The sequence below is a fragment of the Podarcis tiliguerta genome (assembly GCF_965153285.1).
Source record: "Podarcis tiliguerta genome assembly, chromosome: 12".
NCBI lineage: Eukaryota > Metazoa > Chordata > Lepidosauria > Squamata > Lacertidae > Podarcis > Podarcis tiliguerta.
The window spans coordinates 35,718,937-35,743,610 of NC_139545.1; the positions used below are offsets into that span (position 1 = coordinate 35,718,937).

A 24,674-nucleotide genomic window follows, 5' to 3' on the forward strand; every position below is an offset into this window, starting at 1 on the left:
CACACCTGGAGGACCAACAAGCTCCTCCCACCCCACTTTGGTTGATTCGGATAAAGGCCTTACTGTGGATTTTGAAATTTTTATAAAATGGAATAATTGAAAGAGTGTGTAGAGCTCCTTCTGAGCCCCAATCTGTGCAAACTGGAGCAGCAATATTACCTTGTGTCTTTTGCACATAATGTTTCTGCTAATGTAACCCACTGCAAAAATGTGCCTTTCTTGTGACAATCTCTCACTGCTGACTTGGCTTGAACTGATGGAAGGAGGTTTGAAGCCAAATATTGAGCAGTGTGATTTTTGCTTAAATGTAGTGCTTGTATGCTGTGACAGCAGTATTAGTGCAACAATATTTCTAGCTCAAATGAGATAATTGCAAAAGAAGCAGCAGCAGCAGCAGCAAAATTGATAGAATTACAGACACAACATCGGTTGGAATGGCACCAGCAATCATGAAGGGATGAAATATGAGAGAGTCACATCTAAGGCAGAGGTTTTCTCTCCATTCAAAGCATGAATGATATTCAATCTATTCAGCTCCGCTGGAGATAACTGTAAATACTTGCACTTAATTATAAACAGATCTCTGGTACGGAACTAAGCCAACATGTCGAGCCATATGTAGAATATCACTTCTCAATAGCTCATGCTTTGTTACATTCACTTTGCCCCTCATCACCGCAACATCAAAAAGGTGCCAGGATAACACGACAAAACCCAGAATGAAAAAAATCCAAACTCAAAAAAACAGTGGTAGAGAAATCAGACAAATCTGAATCCTGGGTAGCCCAATTAACTGAGACCTCCAACCAACTAGTGAACTTCAGCCTGTATACTTGGGCTATGTACCTGTTTAGGCTGATTCCCAAGCCAAATTGAGAAGGATCTGGGCATTGGCTGGGCAGCCCAGAGCAATTCTGGCCTGTCAGAGGGTGGGGCATCAGGTAGGGAGGGAAGGGGTGACTAAAAGAAAGGACTACTGGGCCTTCAAAGGAGAAGGTAGGGGTGGGTGGGTGTGCTCAATTTCTCCTTCTTCCGACTCCCTGAAGCAACACCACACAGGATTAAATCTTCCTGCTTACTATGAAGAAGCAGGAAGTTTTCATCCTGTGCAGTGCTGGTTACTACTGCTTCTCAATGTTCCCTTCCAAGTGTCAGAGACCAGACTGAGGAGTACAGCTCTGAGGAGGAATGGTGGGAGCCTCCCCCTGCTCCTGACCAGTATCCTGAAACTGTCCAGGAGCAGTGGAACAGTATAGATTTGGAACAGTGGTTTGCAGAGGGGCATAGTTCTGAAGACAAAAGTTGGGAAGAACTGGGGGGTGAACAGCAAAGTGAAGAACAACAGGAAGAAAGAGGGCTAACAAACTCTCTCTTGCTGGAAAGTATTCAGCCTTTCTGTCCAAGGTCACGTAGAGCAGGTAAGGTGGCAACACAAAACACAAGGTGGTTGTAAGATCAGGTTGCAAGATGGAAGTGACTAGGGGGGAAGTGGGTAGAATCCTTCATTGGGAACACCTTCCCAAAAATGGATGCTCTGTTCTTTTGCTGTAATCATTAAAGACTCTTTGGTAAGGGACTCCTTTCGCTTTGTCCTGCTTATCTACAGCCAAAGGGGGGGGGGGGAGGGAGGAAGCCAAGTCCCAGGAGCCTGACACCAAGTCACTGCCTTCCCACACTTTCCCCTTCTTCAGTTTGGATTTTCACAGACCTTATCTTTCTCAGCGTATGCCTGGTAAGAGAAAATCTGGATTGAAGGAGGGGAAAGTATGGGAGTGCAGTGATCTGGAGGAGAATTCATATGGACAATGGATAATAAATGGAGGTACAGAAGCTTACCATCCACATTAAATGAGAGTATTGATGAGACCCTACTGATGCAGTATCCCTAATAAAAAGAAGTTGTTTTGATTAAATTGCATGATGCTGTTTCTTCTCCTCATTTTTTCCTAAATAATTCCTATAGCTTCTTTTCATGTCAGCAAAATGCTCATCAATAATAATAATAATAATAATAATCCAGAAAAGATGAAGTAGAGATAACCTTATTTTGGATGACATCTGTGCAAAAATCATAAGTAACTATTGATGAAAAGGGGCTGGATTTTGAAGGAAGGAAATCAGGAATGTTTAGATTGCTCCAAATGAGTTTACCATTTGTGTTCACCTCCTTCCAAGATTTAATTAGGACTACCCACAACATTAAGCAGAACACAGTAATCACATTAGCCAATCTCACTTCACTAACACAGCCAGGGTGGTGTACACTTGTTAAACATTAATGAAGAATTGCATTTCACATTTGCCCTGTGGGTGCTGCACAAATACAACACCTCTTGGCCTTTCTGTTCTGGCGGATGGGATGGAGCTCCTTTCACAAGATTAATTTCCCATGAGCTTTCTGGCTTTACTTGATTTAGATCTGCCTTCATCACCAAAGTGCCCTGCTGATGTTCAGGACTGCCACACATCAGCCACAGTCAATGCAGTTCTGCTGGTTGGAGCTGATGGGCATTGTAGTCTGACGCATCTGGAGGGCAGCAGGTTGGTGAAGCCTGATCTAGATTTAAGCAGAGTTCTTTAACCTACCTTTGAGGGAGGGAGAGAATCCAGAATCCAACCTTCCTCCAAGAGGAAGCAGCACTTTAATTTCACAATGACCTTGTAATATACAGAAGGTAGCACTCCAGATATACTCCTTATCGCTATATTCCATTTAGAACAGTGTTTCTCAACCTGTGGGTCCCCAGATATTGTTGGACTACAACTCCCATTATTCATAGCCAGCATGACCAGTGGTCAGGGATGATGGGAGTTGTAGTCCAACAACATCTGTGGACCCACAGGTTGATAACCGCTGTTTTAGATGGTATCAAATGAAAAACAGCTGCCAGCTGTGGTGTGTGCATGTGTACAATGGCTGAGTGTTAAGGATATTTCTGCTACGTCACAAATGCTTTATGACAAAGTGACAAAAAGTTAAGGGAGTTATTCCTGTCCACCCACCCACCCCACCCTGCAAAATGAATTACCCAAAGAAGAACAGGTAGGTAGATATTTTCAGCCTACCACTGATCTATTCAACTGTCATAGGAAGGCTGAATTAAAGTTGGTATAATTAACATTAAAGGTAAAGGGACCCCTGACCATTAGGTCCAGTCGTGGCCAACTCTGGGGTTGCGGTGCTCATCTCGCTTTATTGGCCGAGGGAGCCGGCGTACAGCTTCTGGGTCATGTGGCCAGCATAACTAAGCCGCTTCTGGCAAACCAGAGCAGCGCATGGAAACGCCATTTACCTTCCCGCAGGAGCGGTACCTATTTATCTACTTGCACTTTGATGTGCTTTTGAACTGCTAGGTTGGCAGGAGCAGGGACCAAGCAACGGGAGCTCACCCCGTCACGGGGATTCGAACCACCAACCGTCTGATCAGCAAGTCCTAGGCTCTGTGGTTTAACCCACAGCGCCACCCGCGTCCCTTAATTAACATTAGGAATAACCAATTATAACATTTTTATAGCATGAAGCTTGCAATGAGGTGGACACATGCTGAGTTCTCAAGTGGGCTTGACCACTCCTGTCGGGGGTACCACCTCTGAGTGTTTCTCCATGCAACAAAAGGTTTCCCTGCAAGGTTGAGAAACCTGCACATTAAGGATAAATGTTCTGGCCCAACCACTTGTGTGTGTTTGTGTGTGATTTACCCCCATAGGCAAACATTCATAAACAATCATCTGGTGCTCCCCTGCCCCCAGTGTGGGACAGTTCGCCCTGCGAGCTCAGGATCCTACCACCTCATTCTGCTGCACATGAAGGTAAGGCTGGGCAGAATGATTTATACTTTACCCTCACTATGAGTATAAAAAAGGGTACTTCAGGTCTACTAAGGTGCTAAACATTCACGGATATGCTAGTCTAGGTTTGCACAAATGAAGCACCTAAAGAAAAGAAAACGTAGCAAAGATTTCCTATATATAACTCATGCTCTTTCATAGCAGCTGGCTTGCATTGAAGGTGTGGGAGAATTCCCTTTGGCCATTCCTTTTACCTAGTGTCTCTCTGAACGATGCTCTCCATCCATTGGCTGTTCCAGAGGAATCAGTCCTGAACAGCAGGAGCAAGTTGTTTGCAGAGCTCTTGATAGAAGGTGGGAGGGCCACACCACAGAACGTGCCCAGGAGCGGAGCGTATGTGTTCAGGCCATCATACACAGTAACAGAATCCTTGTGGCAAGATGACGATGCTTCAAGGTGGAAGCTGTTGAACCTGTCAATGGCATTTTTTTACTAATAAGTGGAATTGTTGCAGTCCTGCTTTTCTTAAAATGCATTTGGGGATAAATAGTAGTGGCAACAGATATCAGTCTCCGTTGGTGTGGCCAACATGGTGTCCTCTCATCAGCCCCAACCAGCGTAGTCAATGGACTAGTATTTTATTTCTTTATGGGAATATTTATATACTCTCAGCTCATTAAAAACAATCATGGCAGCATGCAAGAAAAATATGATCAAAGTATCATAAAACACAGAACAAATGAAGAACACTGAAACGTATCTACTCTTCAAAAACGTTTGGTGAAACAAAAATGTTTCCAGCGGGTGACTAAATATAAGATCGTAAGTGCCTATCTGATTTCAATAGGAAGAGCGTTCCACTTTGCTGGAAAGAATTATGAATTATGGCAGAATCTGTCAAACTGGGTTTCTCTCGGTTCCTCATTTTTCCAATCTTAAGTTCAGTCTACATAATACGCAGACACAGAAAAATAATGCACATGTTTTTCTGTATATTTATCCTATTAAATACATCTGGGCCTAAAATATGCATTTTCTTCAAGCCATGGTCCCTACTGTACTGTATTTTTGCATGTTCCTTTCACTTATATAGAAAGATTGTGCACTTTTCGCTAATATTCACTTTTTGCATACACTTTTGGGTTGGCAATGTGCATTGCAGAAATTCATGGAAGTGCAAATTTCGAAGGTTCACTGTGTTTTGGTTTGCAAATCTGGGATGTGCAAATTAGGTGGACACACATTAAAATGCAAACCAAAATAAATTCCTTATCCATTCTTGTCCACAGCACCTGAAGAGTACCATATTGTCTACCTTGGTCTATTCAAACACTGTGGAATTCTGACTTTTCTTGGGTTTCTTTTTTTTTTATGGGAAAGGTTCTGGACTGAAGAAAAAGCACTTAACGGTAGAACTACCATCACAATCCAATGTAAGGTAATTCAGAAATAAGTCCCACTGAACTCAATGGCACTGACTTACAAATAAAATTGCATAAAATTGCGGTCCTACATATACTTGGAAACAAATCACACTGGGTGCAGCTAAGCTATTTTGAAAGTAAACTTCCATGGGATTGGCTGCATACCTTTAAAGCACATTTCTCTCCTCAAATACTTCTGGGAACTGTAGCTTGTTAAGGGTTGCTCTGTGAGAGGTGAACTACAGTGCCCAGAATTCTTTGAGGGAAAGAATGTACTTTGAATATGCTTTAAAGATATAGTGTGTGCACAGTCCTAGGTATTACGGCACTAACAATTCCCATGCTTGCTGTCACTATAGCAGTTTAAAACCAAACCAAACCTAGAGACCATGATTTTTTCATCATAAACTGAAAAGTGCTCTTGGCTTACATACTTGAGTGCCACTATCTTGTTGCTTCTGACAGTGATGTAGTACGAACAGTTCATGTTGTGATGGTACTCAGTAAATGAATGGGTAGGGCTCCTGACTGTACCTCGAGAGCTGTTGAATACGCCACCACAAGCTGCAGTGAAAGGCAAAAGATTATCATTACTGCCAAAGAACCTCTTTGCCATACATACTTTGGGTCTAGGGTTTCACTAAAATGCAGTAAGCGCTGGTCTATTTTGTTGATACCTGATCAAATACCCCTTTCATTTGCTCCTTCACAGTTGGAGCCCAACAATATCTGGAGGGCAACATGGAGGTATACATTCTAGTATATATATAATTTGTTATATGCTTAAAAACCAGCATACTCCATTTAATACAACAAATACTAGTATGGATAAGTAAAGTAAAAAGTAAAGTAAAGTAAAGTAAAATGGTAAGTACAACAGACGATGCAGATAAAACACAACAATTCATAAAAGTTACATTTTTAAAAAGAAAAGAACCAGCAGAAAGTGAGCACTTAGCTTGGAGATTGAAGGCCTGCCTAAACAACAATGCCATCAGGTAGGTGGCAAGATGCTTTCACTGGATCTCCTGAGACAGAGTTCCACAGAGCGGCTGCCCCAGTTCAAAAGAGGCCCTCTCCTGATGACCACAGAGGCTCAGATGTGAGGAGACCATTGGTTTCTTTAATTATTTGAGCCACTGTGATGGTTGTTTCCTGTGTCCCTGATTACTTCACTGGAGCATGGGGAAGGCTTTGCAATGCATTAAATCCTTCAGTTGGATTCAGTAGGAGATCCCAACTTCTAGGAGGTGGAGTGTGAGTGAGTGGCTTTGTAACTGCTGCATGGCTCCCTCAGGGTGAAAGTTAATGTCCGCTTTAAGATCTACTGAAGAATTTGCAGCGGCAGAAGCCACAGTACATTCTTTTTTTTATTCTCCATAATGGATGCCATTGGGAGTTTGAGAGGTGGCTCAGTCTTTGTCCTCTGGTTCGCAGCTCTCTGCAAAACCATCTGTGACCACCATTGTGCTCTGTTTTATAGTCTTCCATTTGGCAGTCAACCACTCGGGACTCTCTCTTGACAAATCGCCCAAACCCACTGCTGTCCAAGCTTCTAAAGGACTAGTCATCACAGCAACCACTAGCATTGCAAAGCAAATTCTTTAACAGGCAATGAATGCCTAGGCTCCCATTCCTCATTTTCAGCTACGGTAGGGTGGCGTCTCTTGAGCACTGCCCTTTGGACTGTTGACAAATAAGAGACAAAAGCACAAGAGGTTTTAAAAAAGCAGTGCTTATGGTACGCAAGGAGAGAAAAGCTTCTCTCTTCTTCCCCCTTTTGTCTTTTGTGAAGGATGAAGCTAGAAGGAAACAGAATGTTCATGGCTAGAATGTGTTTTGCATGGGCCAAAAAGCCAATAAAAAGCTACTAGTCATACTTCACAAATGTCAGGTGTCAAAGGTCAGTCGGCAGCAGCCAATTTGAGTGAGTTATGAAGGCCTCTTTCACAAGTAAATTAACATTGTCATCCTTCAATGGTATTCCGTCTAGCCAGTAGCTCTCAGGATGACTCATTTCAAACAATGATACTTGATTTCATGCTTTGAGGCAAATAGCTATTTCTCAAGGCTATGGCAAGGAGGGGAACATACTACCTGGTACAAAAAATGAGGTTCACATACTTGTTATCGGCCCAAAGTTTGATTAAGTCTTAAAAAAAAAATGTTTTCCAATGTCAAGGTCTGTGAGGTAGCTGGGGCCTAGCTATTTTCTTTGACTCAGAAGCCACTGTCACATCCAAAGGATGAGGGTTTAGTTTCTTCCCTGCCTAGAATATTTTATACTGGACTAGACACTTCCATTAGCTCAATCCCATGGGCATTGGACAGTTTGTCTTTAAGAATATTGTACTATGTGATCTTTGCAAAGTAAATTCATATGTAATAGAACTAATGTGTTCTTAGGAGCTTCCTTATGAGACCCAAATGAGATTAATGTACAGGAGGTTTTTAAAAAGAGCAAACAAGAATAATGCTTTATAGGATGCATAAAATTTACTAAAAATGTATTCCCTGGAAATGTGATGATGATGATAAAAAATTACAAGAACTCACTAAAAAAATGACTACAGATATATGCTGAATGTGTGCACATGGATTTCTCCATTCCGGATTCCACCATTTCAGTGGCAAAGGAAAAGCAGAGGGGAAATTGTTTTGCAAACTGCTTGCTAGAATCCCATTCTGGCACTGAACCTTGAATCATGCAAATGTTAAAAACATGGCATTGCATTCAGGGTCATTTTGCTTCATTGCCAGTGGGATATACACAATGAAAAGAGATGGCCTTGAACTGTTTATTTGGCATTGGGCTAATCCTGAGTGTTTTATGACAATTATTTCTGAAAACAGGGTGTGTGTTTTTTGTGTGATATATGTCACAGTTAACTCTGAAATCAAGGATGAAATCCTAAGCATACTTACCTGTAGCTAAGCCATGGTGATCACAGAAGGGGTTGCTTCACAACAAGCCTTCATAGGGTGATATCCAATTAATGGACTCCATCAAAACAAGGATTTCTGTTTGAGCAATGGAACTTCTCTCTGTCTTCTCTCACATCCCCCTAAATCTGTTCCAGGGGTTCCCCCAGCCTTATGGAGCAGATTTGCGGGAAGACCACAGGGCTTTCATACAAGGAGGAAAAGGGAGACGTTCTATTGGGCAAGTGCATATCTTTGCACTGTTTGATGGGATGCATTAGTTGTATAGCATCCTTAGACTACAGATGCCTATACGGGTTACATGGATTACCCCTTGGTCCCAGTTCAAATTGTTCTCTAAGCAGTGGTTCTGAAAATGGGTGAGGTTTTTCATTGGTTGGTGTGTTGTTTGTTTGTTTTGACAGATTTGGAGGAACCCAGAAAGTCAAGCGATAGTTAGGTCTTCTTCCAGGGCATCATTTCATTGCCTGATGCATAGAAACACATGTTGTTCCCACCAACAATGTGTTGCTACTCACGGATTGCAGCGTAAGTGGCCAGAAATCCGACGCCAACAGTATGAGAATCTGTGTAGAAATTCAACAGTGTGGATCCAACGATGCTGATAGGATGAGGGATTTCATTGCCGCAAAACGTTTCTTCGGGGTTAGGACCAGCTCTGTCCCCTCTGAAGACCTTCACTCCATCATAAGCACAATCTCCTAAGGCATTATGAGCTGCACGGCATAAAAATTTAGAACGGTTCATCAATATTTTGTGGAACTGTTTACCCACCCTCTAAATACTTTTTAAAGCCAATTTACCCCATCATAGAAACCAGACTAGGACGCTACTTGTGGAGCAGGAGCGGGAAAACTTTATCAGCCTAATGGGAGATCTTCAGGGGGGCACAAGCCAATGGTGGGTGGAGGCAGAGGAAAAAGTGAATGGGGTCAGAGGCAAAGACAGGTAGATCTTCTCCTTCATTTAATTTAAGGAAGAGAAAATCAAACACAGTATCAGAGGGGAATTATATATATATATATATATAGAGAGAGAGAGAGAGAGAGAGAGTGTCCCATATATATTTCAAATTTCCTTTCTCTCAAAACTGATCTCTTTTTCAAACTGCTTGGTTACAGGTTATTTTTTATATATGAAGAAACCCTAAAGTGGATCATGCTATAACTGATAGGTGACATTCTTGCCTGCTGCAGGACTGCAGTTTTGTTTCTTGTTTTGTAGTAAACAAGAAGCTAGCCAAAAAGTAATAATCTGGAGTGGCACAAGCCAGCACAATGGTACAGTTGTTTCTGATTTCCAAAATACAAGCACATGCCAAGATGAGTGAATCATCTCTTAGGAATCATCTCCCACTCCTTGTGTGCTCGATTTCAACTAAATATTTGTGGTACAGTGTGTTCTGTATCCTTCTGCTTAGAGTGAGCCGAGAACACTTTTGAGCTATAATACATCCTTGCAAACACAGATAACGAACGAAACCGTTTGTTTAGAGACAGCTGGTCTTGGAGGCCTCATAAAAGATAAATAGGAACACTAATCTTCTAAGTGACTCCTTTACTGTTCCTGTAATGCTTTACGGAAGTAACTACTTGCTGCTGAATTTTTTCTTACTTTATGGATGCTTCTGAAATCCTCTTCATCTAGAATTGTACCCCGGTTTTCATTTTCCACACTGCCTTAAACAAGGTATATGTGAGTAGGGAAGTCTGATACATCAGTGTGGCAACTCCAGATCTGCCTACTCAATGTGAGGGCCAAGGACAGACATCTGGGCTGTGGGCTGTGCTGTGCTGCTGGGAAAGCACTGCAGCAAGTGCCCAAGATTTCCAGGAGCTGATACCTGCTCAGAATATGCCTTTAGACACATTCATTCTTCCAGAGGGAACGTTTTCTCCATTTGGTAAACACCAAGGTGAAAGGATTAACATTTCTGTCACTTACATTGCAAACCAAACGTTTGGAAACGTAGGATGACAATGGACTGTGGTTCCACATCTATGATATAATTGCAATTCATGTTGTTGTCATATTGATGGGGAAAGTTGGGAGAGGCTATTCGACCTGATGGCGCAGTGATGTTCGCTCCACACCCTGCATGTAAACAAAGAAACATAGTCTGCTGCCATTGAAAAAGTTCAAAATCAATTATCTCCATGTGATTTCTGGGTATAAGATCAAAATGGTAAGGACATGTAAAATACTTTCCACTTTTTGCTGCCTATAAAGTGTCTCAGTGCATGCTCTGGAAAGGTATTAAAGTCAAACAAAAAATTAAAATATGTCAGTTTAGTTTTATTATTTATCCTCTACCCATCCAAAGGAATGCTTAAGTTGATTTACAAGCAATTAACGATTATTGCTAGTATTTTTTGAAAAATAGAACCAAGGCATTTGTGTCATGTTTCTCATTCCAGTACATCTAAGATCCTAGTTCCCACTTCAAACCTCAGGTGGGGTCTCATGTGTCTGTATATTCCTCTACAGTCAAATAAGATAATTCCTGCATATAGACAACCAGCAAATGAGAAAGTGTGCAAAACCGGAACTGTTCTCCTTGAGACATTTAGTTGTCTGTGTGTAAATAATATTTTCTATAAAAGAGGATTTACTCTTGTAAGCCTCCACTTGCAATGTGATGTGGCGTAGCTACAAATGAACTTATATCTCCACCCCACGCATACCCTGGGATATGGGTCCATTGTGCCATCAGTTTGCATCACTGTATCATGCCTATCAGATTTGGTTAGTATCCCAGTACACTGCCACAAATGGAGCCTCTGTGGAGAAAGGGAGGTCCTTTACAGTATTCCTATCCTCTGCATTTGTGATGCCACTGTACTGACACAGTTTGAATTAACCTCCCAATAAACAGTGCCAACAATATAGAGGCCTACATCCTAATCAGTTTCCAATCCAGGTATGCAAGCCCCTAAGCTACACCTCCAATATAGATGATCTTCAGATGCAGATCATCACAGCAATCCTTGGATTCAGAATTATTTACCGCATTTTACTTCTTTAAGACCAGAATGCATCTACCTCTTCCAGGAAGGCTAAATATTGTGCTGCTGAATATAAAACTCTCCAAGGACTTATTTTAGCATATTTGTAATTTTGCTTTCTATTCTGTGCCTGGCATTTTATAGTACAATACAGTTATTAGCAATTTTATTGCTATGGCTCTCTATTTTGTTTTGCTTGGATTTATTTCATATATTTTACGAAGTTTCTTTTTTCTAATACTGACCATTGACCATAATAAAGAGGTTGATTGATATTGATTGATTTACTTACTGCTTATAAAAGATGCAGAAAAGCCACGTCCTGGGATGTCCTGTGACTGAAACACTACTGTCATCACATTTCCTGGTGCAACAATAGGTCCGGGAGCTGAATTTCCACACCCAACAGCTAATACTGCATCTTCCTGTTCATTATCACGTCCTCTCAACACCTGGGGGAAAGGGTTACTCTTTTTTGAACATCTAAATAAGGCCTTGTGCGGATTTTCATTTTACACCAGCTCCAAACAGTTTATGGCAATCCTGGTTTTACCATTGTTGTTGTTGTTGTTTAGTCATTTAGTCATGTCCGACTCTTCGTGACCCCATGGATCAGAGCACGCCAGGTTTTACCATACAGGCCAGCAAAACAGTAGGATGTTAGACTCATACAGACTCATATAATAAAAACACCCATTCTCAGTTGTCACAAGACACAAACCCTGATTGTAGCACCAGGTTTCAAAATGTGAATGGTGGTGGTGGGGAAACAATTAGGAGGAAATCTTACAGATGGCACCTTTCGCTTTAGCTCTATACAGTGGTACCTCGCAAGACGAATGCCTTGGAAGACGAAAAACTCGCAAGATGAAAGAGTTTTTCATTTTCTGAGTTGCTTCGCAAGACGGATTTCCCTATGGGCTTGCTTCGCAAGACAAAACGTCTTGCGCCTTTTTTTAAAACTGCCAATGCATTCCTACGGGAAACCGTCAATACGCAGTGGTGCTTCGCAAGACGAAAAAACTCGTAGAACGAAAAAACTCACAGAACGAATTAATTTCGTCTTGCGAGGCACCACTGTAATGGCAGTGTTAAGTCTCAAAGCTCAGTGTACTCGCTGGTACAGTATTTCCTTGCTTTACCTGCTAGTGTCAGTTTCAGGCTGCTAATATATTTTAGGAAAGAAAAACACAGTAATTTATATGTACTGTGCATAACTGAGGAAGAAACACCTGAGATCACCTATCAGTGTTCAAATGCAGCCTCAAACGTAGACCAGGGAGGTGAGATAGAATTAACAGTGTGCTTAGCATTAATTCATTCTTCAATCTAACCCTGCTTGGGTGAGCTTTTCATTCTGGGAGAAAACATTAAAATCCATTAAGGTCAACAAGTTCAAACTATGCTGAGCATGGTTATTAATACACAGGTGTTGCTGGTGAAGACACCTGGAGAACCTGGACTCATGTTCCCAAAGGCCTAGTACAGCTCTTGTGTGTTTGCAACAGCTTCACTTTTCAAAAGGAAAGGCATCAAATCGCTTTCTTTAATGGCACATTGAATGCTTCACCCAAAGAGCCACAGTGGGCAAATCCTTTCTGATTTCTGCACCCCTCACCAAGGATCTCTTGTGCACAAAAGCATATTTCAGTTAACATCTTCAAACTCTATCCCATTCAGTAGGCTGAAACGTGAACTCTAAATTGGCCAAGGTATATTCCCATTGCTTCTATAAATATATGCCATCTTGGCCCTCTTTGAGCAGTAACCCAGCCGCTCATGTCTTCCTACACGATGATAAATTATGCCTGCCCTTTATGAACAAGTGGGAGTTGTGTGCTTTTGCACAGTCTGGGAACAACAACACACAACATCTGCCAAATTCTTTAGAAAACCATTAGGCTCTAAGGAATGCCAAACATCCCCTTCTCTTCAAGTGTCTTCCAGAGAAGCAGATCTTTAACAGCCAAGGAAGTATACATTATTATTTTGTGATTCCTGAACATTTTCAGGTATTTGATGAAAGCAACATTAAAGAAATGGGTTTTCTGATACAGAGTGCATATCAATTTATGTAAAAGCAGGCACAGATTGGGGTGTTTTTCTGTCATTATTTTTCGTATAAAATGCGAACAACTTGGCCTTGTTTTTCCAAAAAGACCCTTGCTTAGGGACCAATTCTAAGCACCCTGGAAGGGATGCCAAGGGGCCATTGGATGTTGTGGACCTGCCTGTCCACCTCCGGACTGGGACATCTGTGGGAAGACAGGAAAATTCACCACAGAAGCCTCCTCCGCATGGAAGTGGGATGCTTTAAAGAGTCAGTACTTCTACTTACCTGTAGCTCAATCCTTAGACCTGCTTCACCAGCCTAAAACTGCTTGGCTAGTGAACTATACTTACCATAGTCCATAATATTGACAAAACATATTTACTTACCTTCACGTAACTGCTCTGACACTGCCCGTAGCTATCTGGAACTTGGAAATTCTCACTGAAGGTTATCTCCAAATGTTTGCTTTCATGGGTTATTATTGTCCACGAGCACCTAATGTTACTAGGAAAGTCCTGGGGCCAGTGGGGAGAATGGATGGTGCCATTTTCAGAATGAAGGATGCCCCCACATCCTGCAAAAATGACAGAGGGTTATAGAATGAGTCAAAAATGAACGCATGCATCTGGATGGAAGATCACATTGCGCAATCTTTTCCTGGTGAAAAGGTATGGATTCATGGTCAGATGGCAGTGGCTTCTTCTGCTGACTGTTGGAGGTAGGACCATCACTCAGTGGCAGAGCACATGCTTTTCATACAGTAAGTCTGAGCGTCGATCCCTGGCATTTCCAGGTGGAACTTTCTGAGACCTCGGAGAGCTGCTGCTATTTAATGCGGAATACAAAATTAGATGAACCAATGGTCCAAGGCAGCTCTCTACTTTCCCAACCATTTGTAACCAATAACAGTCATGTATGACTTATGAAGCACACTCTGAAAAGTGTATTATTAATAAGTCCCTATATCAGAGTACAGTGGTATCTCGGGTTAAGTACTTAATTCATTCCAGAGGTCCGTTCTTAACCTGAAACTGTTCTTAACCTGAAGCACCACTTTAGCTAATGGGGCCTCCTGCTGCCGCCGCGCTACCAGAGCACGATTTCTGTTCTCATCCTGAAGCAAAGTTCTTAACCCGAGGTACTATTTCTGGGTTAGTGGAGTCTGTAACCTGAAGTGTATGTAACCCCAGGTACCACTGTATCTTTCTTGACTGTGTGCAGCAGTCTACTAACAGGCAATTCACAAAGAGTTTGCATGTATCAATTGCTTTCACTCAGCTCTCCCTGTCTCTGTGCCAAGATCTCAACAATAGCTTAAGGAGCATTTACCACACTGATGCAGATCATGAAAATGGGCCCTAAGACAATCAGGTGGAAGATGGAGCTATTTTTTGCATGGTATACATGCATTTTATCTCTATCAAACTTCATTAAAATTGTTCTTCATTCCAGCAATGGAGACATTTCCCTGTCCACTGCCATATCCAGAGATGGAGTGGGGTGGGGAGTCCTACTTCACAACAGTCAATGCTATGCATTAGAAGGAAGGAATTTGTAATGGTTTCCTGCTTACCTAAAGAGTCTGCAGTCCATGTTGCATAGAAACCACCTCCCTGCACTGAGTGGTCAGAATTGAAGTTTATTAATAACTGATTGGAGCCTGACTGAATGGTGCCTGGTGATGAAGTTCCACAGTATCGTCCAATGACAGGAGAACTCGGAGATCCACCATTCAGAATGGTGACCGAGTCCCATCTACAGGTCCTGTGATTTTCAATTTCAAAGTCCACAAAAGTAAGCTGTGGGAGAGCAAGAAGAGATGACCATGAACATAGAATAGTATTTGCAAAAATGCATCAGAAACAGAGCTATCTCAGTCTGCTAAAAGCTCTAATACAAATAGCTTAATATGATAAAATAATCTATTTGTCCTCATTTTTACTCCAGCATAACAGACATCATAATGTGCTCAATTCACTTACTTGTCTTACTTTCTTTTTTATTTAGGAGGAAGTGCTAAATAGAACCAAGCCAAACACAACCCATCAACCTTTTATTGTAGCTTCCAAGGTGTTTAACAGCCTCCTGTTTTCCTAACCCCAGGCGAACGAAAAAAAATATAGAAATTTACTGAGCTGCAGGTATTTGCTGGTGAGATGAATGCAGCTTAGTGTAGGGGAACCCAGGATTTTGGTGAACGCATCTGGAAACACATTGTTGTGCACACCAAAATGTACCCATTTGGTGATGCTCAGCACTGCCCCTCCCCCCAAAAAACAGGTAAAACACCTACACTCCCCTCAAACAAATAAAACAGACAAAAAAGCACACGCACACAAACATTGCAAAAAAATATACAACAAAAATTAGAAGGCGCAGAGCGTCTTGGAAGGAGTCAAGTGGGTGGTCTGAGGGCATGATGACACCCATACTCTCAATTAGAGTACTTCATGTAAAAGTCGCCTTGTTCTTATGGATAAAAAATGCATCCATTTATTTTATTATAAGCTGGTGAGAAAAGCATTACTCACATTGATGGTATGTCCCTCTGGTGCTACCAAGAGCCAGGAGCAATGGCTAGAACTATTGTAAGGTGCCGGGTAGTTAGGGCTTGAGATAATTCCACTTTCACCTTCCATCACACCACCACAGGCTGAAATAAAATTTGAGATATTTGAAGAAGCTTTGTTCATTGGCTCATAGAAAATGCAGACATGCCAGTTCCTAGGTGGTGTGGGGAACACACTTCACCTGCATTGCTTGCATTCACATATAACAAGAAGCCATTGTTTGTTTTAACCATATCTTTTAACAAGCCACAAGCCATTTCACAGATGAGCAAACATGGTATGTTTCCCCTAAACCTTGATTTGTTTTCCAGCTGCTCTTGCCTTGTGCATTTGTACAGCGACAAACATTTGGGATGGGATGTCTAAACAAACCATGGTTAAGCAAGACTATTGGGTTCACGTCATGGTTTATTAATAGAAAACAGGTGTTTGCTTTGCACCTTCAGTACAACCTGTTAGAATCACCATACACAGTAAAAGTAACGTGAAACTTACCCAGAGATCCATAGTGGATGAAGAATCCCTTGTCTGTATTTTGATCATTGCTCAAAAATTGTATCCAGGTCTGAGGAGCTGCTATTAGCAGTGGATGCTGAGGTGGGCTGTGGCCACATAGTCGGTATAAGAGCTCTCCATCAGAATCCCCTAAATAGAAACATGGTGCTATGAAATATCTAAAACCAGCTAAACTTGACTCCCTTCAAAACAAGCAAAGACACAAAGTTATTGCAGTACCTTGGCTTCTTGAACCCATGTCCCTATTATTAATTGACAACCATGGTTTAATCACAGTTTAAAAGTGTATGCACAACTGCACCATTTGGTCCCCTCTGGCTAGGGAAAACTGATATTTTGTTATACTCCGATGAATAAAATGAAATACAAAATAAGAGAGGGTAAAAGGAGGCATTCCAAGGGCAGCTTGGGATCAACTGGACCCATAGCTGTCAACGTTTCCCTTTTTAAAAGCGAAATTCCCTTATTTCGAATAGGATTCCTTGCAAGAAAAGGGAAAAGTTGACAGCTATGACTGGACCTAATGCACTTCCATCCCTACAACACTTACCTTGAGGGGGGAGGGAACAGGAACAAAGCAGAATAAAGGAATAACAACAGGGAACACTCAAAATCCCACCACAGTCACATTTCACCCTGCTGACAGGAGCCCAGTAGAACTTTGGATTTGACTGTTCATTCACCACAACTATTCTCCTGCTGCCCGTCATGAAATTCTACTCAATATTGATCCAGAGTAGATTTCAATGTATAGTTAGCAGAGTAACAACTTAAGCACATTGAAGGATTCCCAAAAAATAGACCAGCAGAGCTTTACTGCTACTGAAGGCAAATAAGCATAACCACAAATCCAATATACTCAGGATTGGCACTGTCCATAAGAAATCCAGTTGCAGCAGACTTGACTTAAACTTACAATAACTTATAATAAGTCTAAACCTTAATACTAGGCATACTATGTACAGAACACCACACCAGAAGGAAGAGAGATGGAAACAGAAAGTGAAACCCAGGCTCCTTCTGACCCTACTTGTACAGTCAGCATGACCTTGACAGAAGAGGTAAGAAAACCAGTTTAAGCCAGCTGTGATCAGCTTCTCTGAAGGTATAACACAAACATCATGAACCTTCTGCTTGTTTCACACAGAGAAGCTTTAAGAACCCTCTTGAGTTAATTAGAATAGGAAAGATCTCTACACATCAGATCAATACTTTCTGCACTAAGAAATGCAAACTGACACCTGCCCCCCACTAGAATTGCTTTCTTATTTATTTACTGGTTACAGGCAGCTGTAACTTACCTCTCCGGATTTCTAAGTAGTCGTTCTGGCAATTGATGTGCTGCTCCAAGTGGAAATCTCCAAAGAGAAGATAAAGAGTTGTGATGGATGGTTGCGGATTTTGGATGACCCACTCACAGTTCAGGTTGTTTGCATAATTGCTGGTGCCATCATAACCGGGAGAAGTGAGATTCCCACCACCTGAACTGAGCAGATGGCTGCCACACACTGAAAAAAACCAAAAACCATTTGGAACAGTAAGGCAACATTTCATTATTTACCTATTTATTACATTCACAGCCCACCTTTCTTCCAAGGAGGTCAAGGTAGTGTACATGGTTCTGTCCTTCCCAACTTTTTCTCACAACAATCATATGAGATGAGTTAAGAGAAGAGACAATGACTAGCCGAAGATAATCTTCCACATTCCACTGTTGATATTGGTACTAAAGGTAAAGGGACCCCTGACCATTAGGTCCAGTCGTGACCCACTCTGGGGTTGCGGCGCTCATCTCGCTTTATTGGCTGAGGGAGCCGGTGTACAGCTTCCAGGTCATGTGACCAGCATGACTAAGCCCCTTCTGGCAAACCAGAGCAGTGCACGGAAACGCTGTTTACCTTCCTGTCGGAGCGGTTCCTATTTATCTACTTGCACTTTGACGTGCTTTCGAACTGCTAGGTTGGCAGGAGCTGGGACCGAGCAACAGGAGCTCACCCCGTCAGGGGATTCGAACTGCCAACCTTCTGATCGGCAAGTCCTAGGCTCTGTGGTTTAACCCACAGCGCCACCTGTGTCCCAATATTCGTACTAGTCTACCACTGATTACCAGGCCGATATTCTTGGTACTGCTATTATTCCATAACTCTCAAAGCAGGCAACACATTTGGAAAAAAATAACACGGTAAAATCTCTTCTTCTAATATGCCCTGAAGAGTTGGTCATTCCACTGCCCAAACATACCAGAGAGGCACGGCAAGTTCTGACATTATTTTGCCCTACTCTGCCCTTTAAAGACTGGATAAATGAAGCAGAGGCAAAACAGCTTGCTGTTGAAGCCGTCAGATTAAAGTCTATGTCACAGAAGTAGTGGCTTGGCCACCACAGGTAGCCAATGTGGTGCCCTTCTGATGTTGCTGGATCCAACCCCCATCAGCACCAACCTATAAGGTCAGAGGTCAACACTGATGGGAATTGTAGTCTGGCAACATGTCGCAGATGTTGCGTTGGCTACCACAGTATTAGTGATAGGGCTGGTCCAAGACATTTCACTGCTTGAGGCTGAAAAGCAAATGAATCTTCACAGCAAAGTACATAATATCCAAGGCTGGTTGTGTTATTTCAGTATCTGAGGCAGAAAATCCCATGAGTACACGTCCTTGAGAATAAAAATGTAATAATAATAAGTTAAATAACTAGAATTTGCCACCTTTTCATGACATTTCAGATTTAGGGACCCGAGGCAGCCACTTCACTTTTTCTAACAATAGGGCAGGCCCTGATTAGACAACTCATTGGGCAGGTCAAAAATTAGACAGAATCTTTCCTTTACTTCTCACCTCCAGTTCTCTTACTTGCATGTTAAAGATGCAAGCAGAGAACTGTAATACTGTAACTTCATATAAATCAGTTTCAAGAGAAATACCATGTTATAAGAAAGCTGCTAAACAGACTTTATATTAATTCTTTTTGTCAGTGTTAAGTTGCAAATACAAAACAAAACCCCCCAAAATGTTATATTACCTGCTTCTTCATCAGAAGCATATGTAATTCTGAAGCTTGCCTCAAAACCATCGTGACTTTTGACCATGACGACAGTTATCTTGTTTCCAGAGGATTTCACCTGAGTCCCTGGAGCCACCAAACCACACAGCGTGGAGAGTCGAGGTGCGTTTTCACCAAAGCCATTGTGAACCTACTTGCCAAATAGAGAATAACATTAACAAGCATACCTTTAGAAAAGGCTTTCTTCTAAGTGTAGCATGACCATCAACATGCCTCAAACCCCGATTGACATTCTTGAACAAATGTGCTTTGAAACATGAAGGGGGGGGGTGTCAGAAGCTGCCTTACACTGAGTCAGCCTATTGGTCCACCTGGCTCAGTATTGTCTTGACAAGGAGTGGCAGAGGCTTTAAGAAGACAGGGGTCTTTCCCAGGTCCACCTGGAGATGCTCAGGTCTGAACTGGGGACTTTATATATACAAGACATGTGCATTACCACAGAGTCCCTTTCCAAGCTCTTCAGTCAAGATTGCCAAATTATTTCAGTCAAGACATCGCAGGGAGGAGGAGGTTGCACTCAGGACCAGATATTCCACCTCTTCTGCTGCTGCTGCAGCCTGCCTAGCTGCCTTCCTTGTGCCCAAACCTTTGTATGATGTGGGACTTCGACACTGCACCAGTGGGCAGGCAAGCATGCTAGTCATAGCAACACTAATCATAGCAACCTGTTGCAAAGCAAGGAATTCCTGCTGTGGAGGTATTAGGGATATCAGGGAGTGGATTAGGTTTGGTAAGTCCAACTTCCCTGTATTTTAAATGCATCTGTATTATTTGAACTGGATATTTGGATAAAGGGGGCATTGCCACACCAACCTCAGCCTGTCCTCAGTCAGCCCCCACCTTCCTGCTTTCCTACTTACAGCCAATCAGGGGGCAGCACTGCCAGCTAGCTTCCCCCTCCTTAGTCTCTGTGCTGTGCTTTACAGAACTCAGCAGGGAGGAGGAAGATGGGAACAAAAACAGTTGCCTTTGCCTGCCATTGGCTCTAGCGCCACCTAATGTTGATCTTCCTACCCTCTGCCATATCAGTCCCAATGAGAACCAACCACCACTAGTCATTCCTAAAAAGCTAGGTGTGTTTTAATTTCCATTGTCCTGTTTGTGTAGTCAATTTAACTTTGCTATGCCATTTCCATATTTCACAGTTGTACAAATAACCTTTCCCCCCACACTTACAGCCACATAATTCGAGCTACAGTTCTGGTAGAGTCCAAAAGTCATGTCATGAATGGTAAGGGTGACCCGGCGTCCCAATGGCACCATGATTCTCCATTCACATTTTAATTTGTGCAGGGCAGAATTTGGATAGTTGGGGGATGTAAATGTCCCAACAGTGCCACGGAGATCACCTCCACACTCTGGAATGACACAAATAATAGGCAGTCTGAACTGATCTTTTCTAGGAGAGCAAAATAAAATGTATAGTGATTCTGAGGAAAGGTCAAACAAAAAGAAACACTCAGGTGTCTGCAATGGTTGCCTTGTTTACCATATTTCGTCTTGATTCATAATTAAGGCAGAAACTAAAATCAGAATATCTTACACTGTATCTTCAACTTGAAAAAAGGTCTGCCAATAGCAGCTGGACTAGAAGAAGACAAACCCAATGGCATGCAATAAGCAATAGTCAAAAGGCAACATATGAAATGGAAACCACACTGTTTTTGCAGCTCACCTTCAACACTAGCAGAAAAATGTAGTCTGAAGCCTGGAGCATTGATGGATCCATCAGAGGCAAACTTGATGTAAGCCAAGTTGCTAGAGGTGTCCAATGCACTGGGTATACTAGCACCACAGTATTTACCTAATAAATCCCCTAGGTAATTAGAGAGAGGAAGGGAGAAAAAGAAAGAGAAGGTAATAAAGAGGGTGGGCATCTGATCTGAGGGTCTCAGGTTTGATCGCTGGCATTTCCAGGCATGGCTGGGAGAGACACCTGCCTGAAGTGTTGGAGAAACTGTCAGTCAGTGTAGACTGTACAGAGCTGGATAGACCAGTGGTCTGACTCACTGTCAGACAGCTTCCTGTGTTCCAGTCACTGTATTTATTTATATTCACTTGTATTTTGTGTATATTAGGCAAAACTGCATACTAAAATATGCCCATTAGGAGAAATTTGCACTAAAATGCTTTCCTTCACCACCATCATCTAAGACCCATCTTCATGTGCCTCCTTCCATGAGAGGTCCAGAGGCCTCTAACATTCCTCATAAAATAGAGACACTCTAGCCTCTGCAGTGTGGGACGCAGGTGGTGCTGTGGGTTAAACTGTTGGCTATTTGCAGTATGGTAGCGCTGCAGAGAGCTTGCTGGGGAGACCATGCATTAAAAAGGGACTCAAAAATAACTTAAACACGGTTTTAATTACAAAAACAAAAACTCCTTTTACACTAAATACATTAACAAACAAACACAACCCAACCACCAACCCATCCCCCAGGGTAATGGCAGGAGCTAGGTGCTGCTCCTTATATACTACACCCAATTCCTGACATAGCTTAATCAATACAACTCAGCAGCACCTGCTATGTTTCACAGCTGTAAAGCTGGGTCTCGTTATTTTGCTCTGGCCCTTTCTCTAGCCCCTTAAAAACATACACATTGAGTGGAACAATGATGAACCTTTACATTTAAAGAAACCATTCAACATAAACCACAGAGCCTAGGGCTTGCCGATCAGAAGGTCGGCGGTTCGAATCCCCACAACGGGGTGAGCTCCCGTTGCTCGGTTCCTGCTCCTGCCAACCTAGCAGTTCAAAAGCACCCCAAAAAGTGCAAGTAGATAAATAGGTACCGCTCTGGCAGGAAGGTAAACAGTGTTTCCGTGCGCTGCTCTGGTTCGCCAGAAGCGGCTTGGTCATGCTGGCCACATAACCTGGAAGCTGTACGCCGGCTCCCTCGGCCAGAAAGCGAGATGAGTGCCGCAACCCCAGAGTCATCCATGACTGGACCTAATGGTCAGGGGTCCCTTTACCTTTAGCCTCTGCAGTGGCTCCCCATTTGTGAAATGCTCTCCCTAGGGAGGCTTGCCTGGCATCTTCATTTAGGCGTCACATGAAAATGCTCCACTTCAACCAGGCCTTTGGCTGTTTAACATTTTATGTCATTTTATATGTGTTTGTGGGAGGCAGGGGGTTATTGGTTTGTTTTTGGTTTATTGTGTATTTTGTGTTTTTCGTTTGTGTTTTTATGCTGTGAACCACCCTGAGATCTTCAGTACAGTGGTACCTCGGTTTACATACGCTTCTGGTTATATACGCTTCAGGTTAGCGACTCTGCTAACCCAGAAATAGTACCTCAGGTTAAGAACCTTGCTTCAGGATGAGAACAGAAATCGTGCTCCGGTGGCGCGGCGGCAGCAGGAGGCCCCATTAGCTAAAGTGGTGCTTCAGTTTAAGAACAGTTTCAGGTTAAGAACAGACCTCCGGAACGAATTAAGTACGTAACCAGAGGTACCACTGTACTATTATTACTACTACTACTACTAATGCCATTTCTTATTAGGACTTTTCAAGCAAACAAGCAACTGATGTGAAAATATAGAGGACCAAACATAAGACTGAAAAAGCCAGAAATTTAGAAACACTGAAACTGACAGATTTGATCAGCCTTAGTAGTGACTGATGTTTTCTGGGTTGAGGTGGGGCGAGGGACAGCACAGAGAGGATTCCAAAGTTCTGCCCCAGTTGCCTGCTCACAAGGACAGCCATGCCCTACTCAGAATTGTAATAACTTCAGCAGAAAATCATATCAGTTAGTTCCCCGCACATGCAAGGAAGAAAGACTAATGACATGGTTTTACAGACCTGACGCATACTGTTCTCGAATTTCCAGGTAGTCATATCCACACTCAGATGAGTTCTGGATATCTAGTGCTTCAAAGCGAATGGTGAGAAAATGACCCACAGGTCCACGGAGAAACCATTCACACAGCAAATTGTCTGGATAGTGGAGTTCAGGGAATCCGACACTTTCAATGACTCCGTTTTGTCCCGTCAGTGTTCCACCACAAACAGCTGCAAAGAAAGAGTCTGATCACTGAAATGGTCATATGCATTCCAGTTTTTCATTTAAGGATTTTGGATCAGTAAAAATGCTGGGTATTATTATTTTTTCATTTTACCTCTGGAATACTTGACATTGAATCCAGCGTGTGGGTCTATACTGTCTGAACGAAATCTCATATATAAGGTAGAACCGGATGACCTTTGAATGCCTGGTAAAGAATTCCCACAAAGCTTGGCGATTACTGGTGAATTGGCGTCGGCACCATCTCGCAATTCAAGGTAACTTAATGTGCAGCTGAGAGAAGGCAACAGATACATTTAAACAGGTGAAAATTGCTTTGCAACATTTCAGGAAGTATCTGAAACATGGAACTAACATCCTTCAGTGAATGACATGGTAGCTCAATTCTGAGCAGGGCAGGAAAAACAGAGACAGACACCCTAACAATCAATAATACCTAGGGTCACCTGAGATATAAATCAATTATAGAGCAAGAAATATCTAAATAGGTCACAGCATTATGGAGACTTTGCTCTGCAGTACTTTATCCTCCTGTCTGAAGCATGATTTAAAAAATGGCTTTTGAGGACTGTGTTAAAAAACTGAATTTAGAATGCTTAGTTCTGATTCATTAAGTGCCAATTATGAATGCAATTAGCTCAATCAAGCATTTTTGAAGTCTTTTAATTAAAAACCACTGTAGGAAGAGTAATTGGGACTATCTTCAGACACATATGGCTATGAAATCGACCGTATCATGATTTCTTTCTCATATAAATTCAGTGGGAATGCTTTTAGGGCATATAATTGTCCCTGAGTATCAGCAGATGGAGAAAGGAAGAAAGGAAGGAAGAACTCAGTGCATGAAGTGACTGTAGGGAAAAGTAAGACGAAGAAGAAAGTTTCTGCACTAATATTTTTTCTTCTTAATGAAATATACAAGGCAAACAAAACTGAGAATATAAAGATTCTTAGAAACCTCTCCTCCAGAAGGCTCTTCACGTTTATTTTAAAGTTAATAGTACATTCTAAATGGGGGTAAAAATGCCATATCCTTCAAAAGACACCGAATTTATAGCAAATAAAACATGCCTGTGAAACAACTGACACAGTCACACTTCCATTGATGCAATGAATTAGTGGTGGTTAGTGGTAGAGAACCTGTTGCTCGACTCCCATCTCCTATCTGTCCCAGCCAGTATGGCCAATGGTCCAGGATGATGGGAGCTGCAGCTCCAAAATATCTGGAGCGTCACACGCTCTCAAGCTCTGATATAGCCCTTAAAGAAGAACGTAATGCTCA

At 42.2% G+C, this 24,674-nt stretch overlaps 1 protein-coding gene across 1 annotated transcript in view; it reads right to left on the reverse strand.

The window, feature by feature from the left end:
• Positions 1 to 24,674, reverse strand: part of CUBN (cubilin) — a 134,775-nt gene that overhangs the window by 12,492 nt on the left and 97,609 nt on the right. The window contains exons 45-59 of the mRNA XM_083405700.1: positions 23,487 to 23,665; positions 23,170 to 23,379; positions 21,039 to 21,179; positions 20,540 to 20,721; positions 19,322 to 19,493; positions 17,602 to 17,808; positions 16,280 to 16,429; positions 15,746 to 15,867; positions 14,788 to 15,013; positions 13,601 to 13,788; positions 11,454 to 11,613; positions 10,101 to 10,250; positions 8,675 to 8,872; positions 5,648 to 5,777; positions 4,044 to 4,261 (exon numbers count right to left, since the gene is read on the reverse strand). Of these exons, the coding sequence (XP_083261826.1) occupies positions 4,044 to 4,261; positions 5,648 to 5,777; positions 8,675 to 8,872; positions 10,101 to 10,250; positions 11,454 to 11,613; positions 13,601 to 13,788; positions 14,788 to 15,013; positions 15,746 to 15,867; positions 16,280 to 16,429; positions 17,602 to 17,808; positions 19,322 to 19,493; positions 20,540 to 20,721; positions 21,039 to 21,179; positions 23,170 to 23,379; positions 23,487 to 23,665 (2,633 nt within the window). The remainder of the gene's footprint in view (positions 1 to 4,043; positions 4,262 to 5,647; positions 5,778 to 8,674; positions 8,873 to 10,100; positions 10,251 to 11,453; positions 11,614 to 13,600; positions 13,789 to 14,787; positions 15,014 to 15,745; positions 15,868 to 16,279; positions 16,430 to 17,601; positions 17,809 to 19,321; positions 19,494 to 20,539; positions 20,722 to 21,038; positions 21,180 to 23,169; positions 23,380 to 23,486; positions 23,666 to 24,674) is intronic.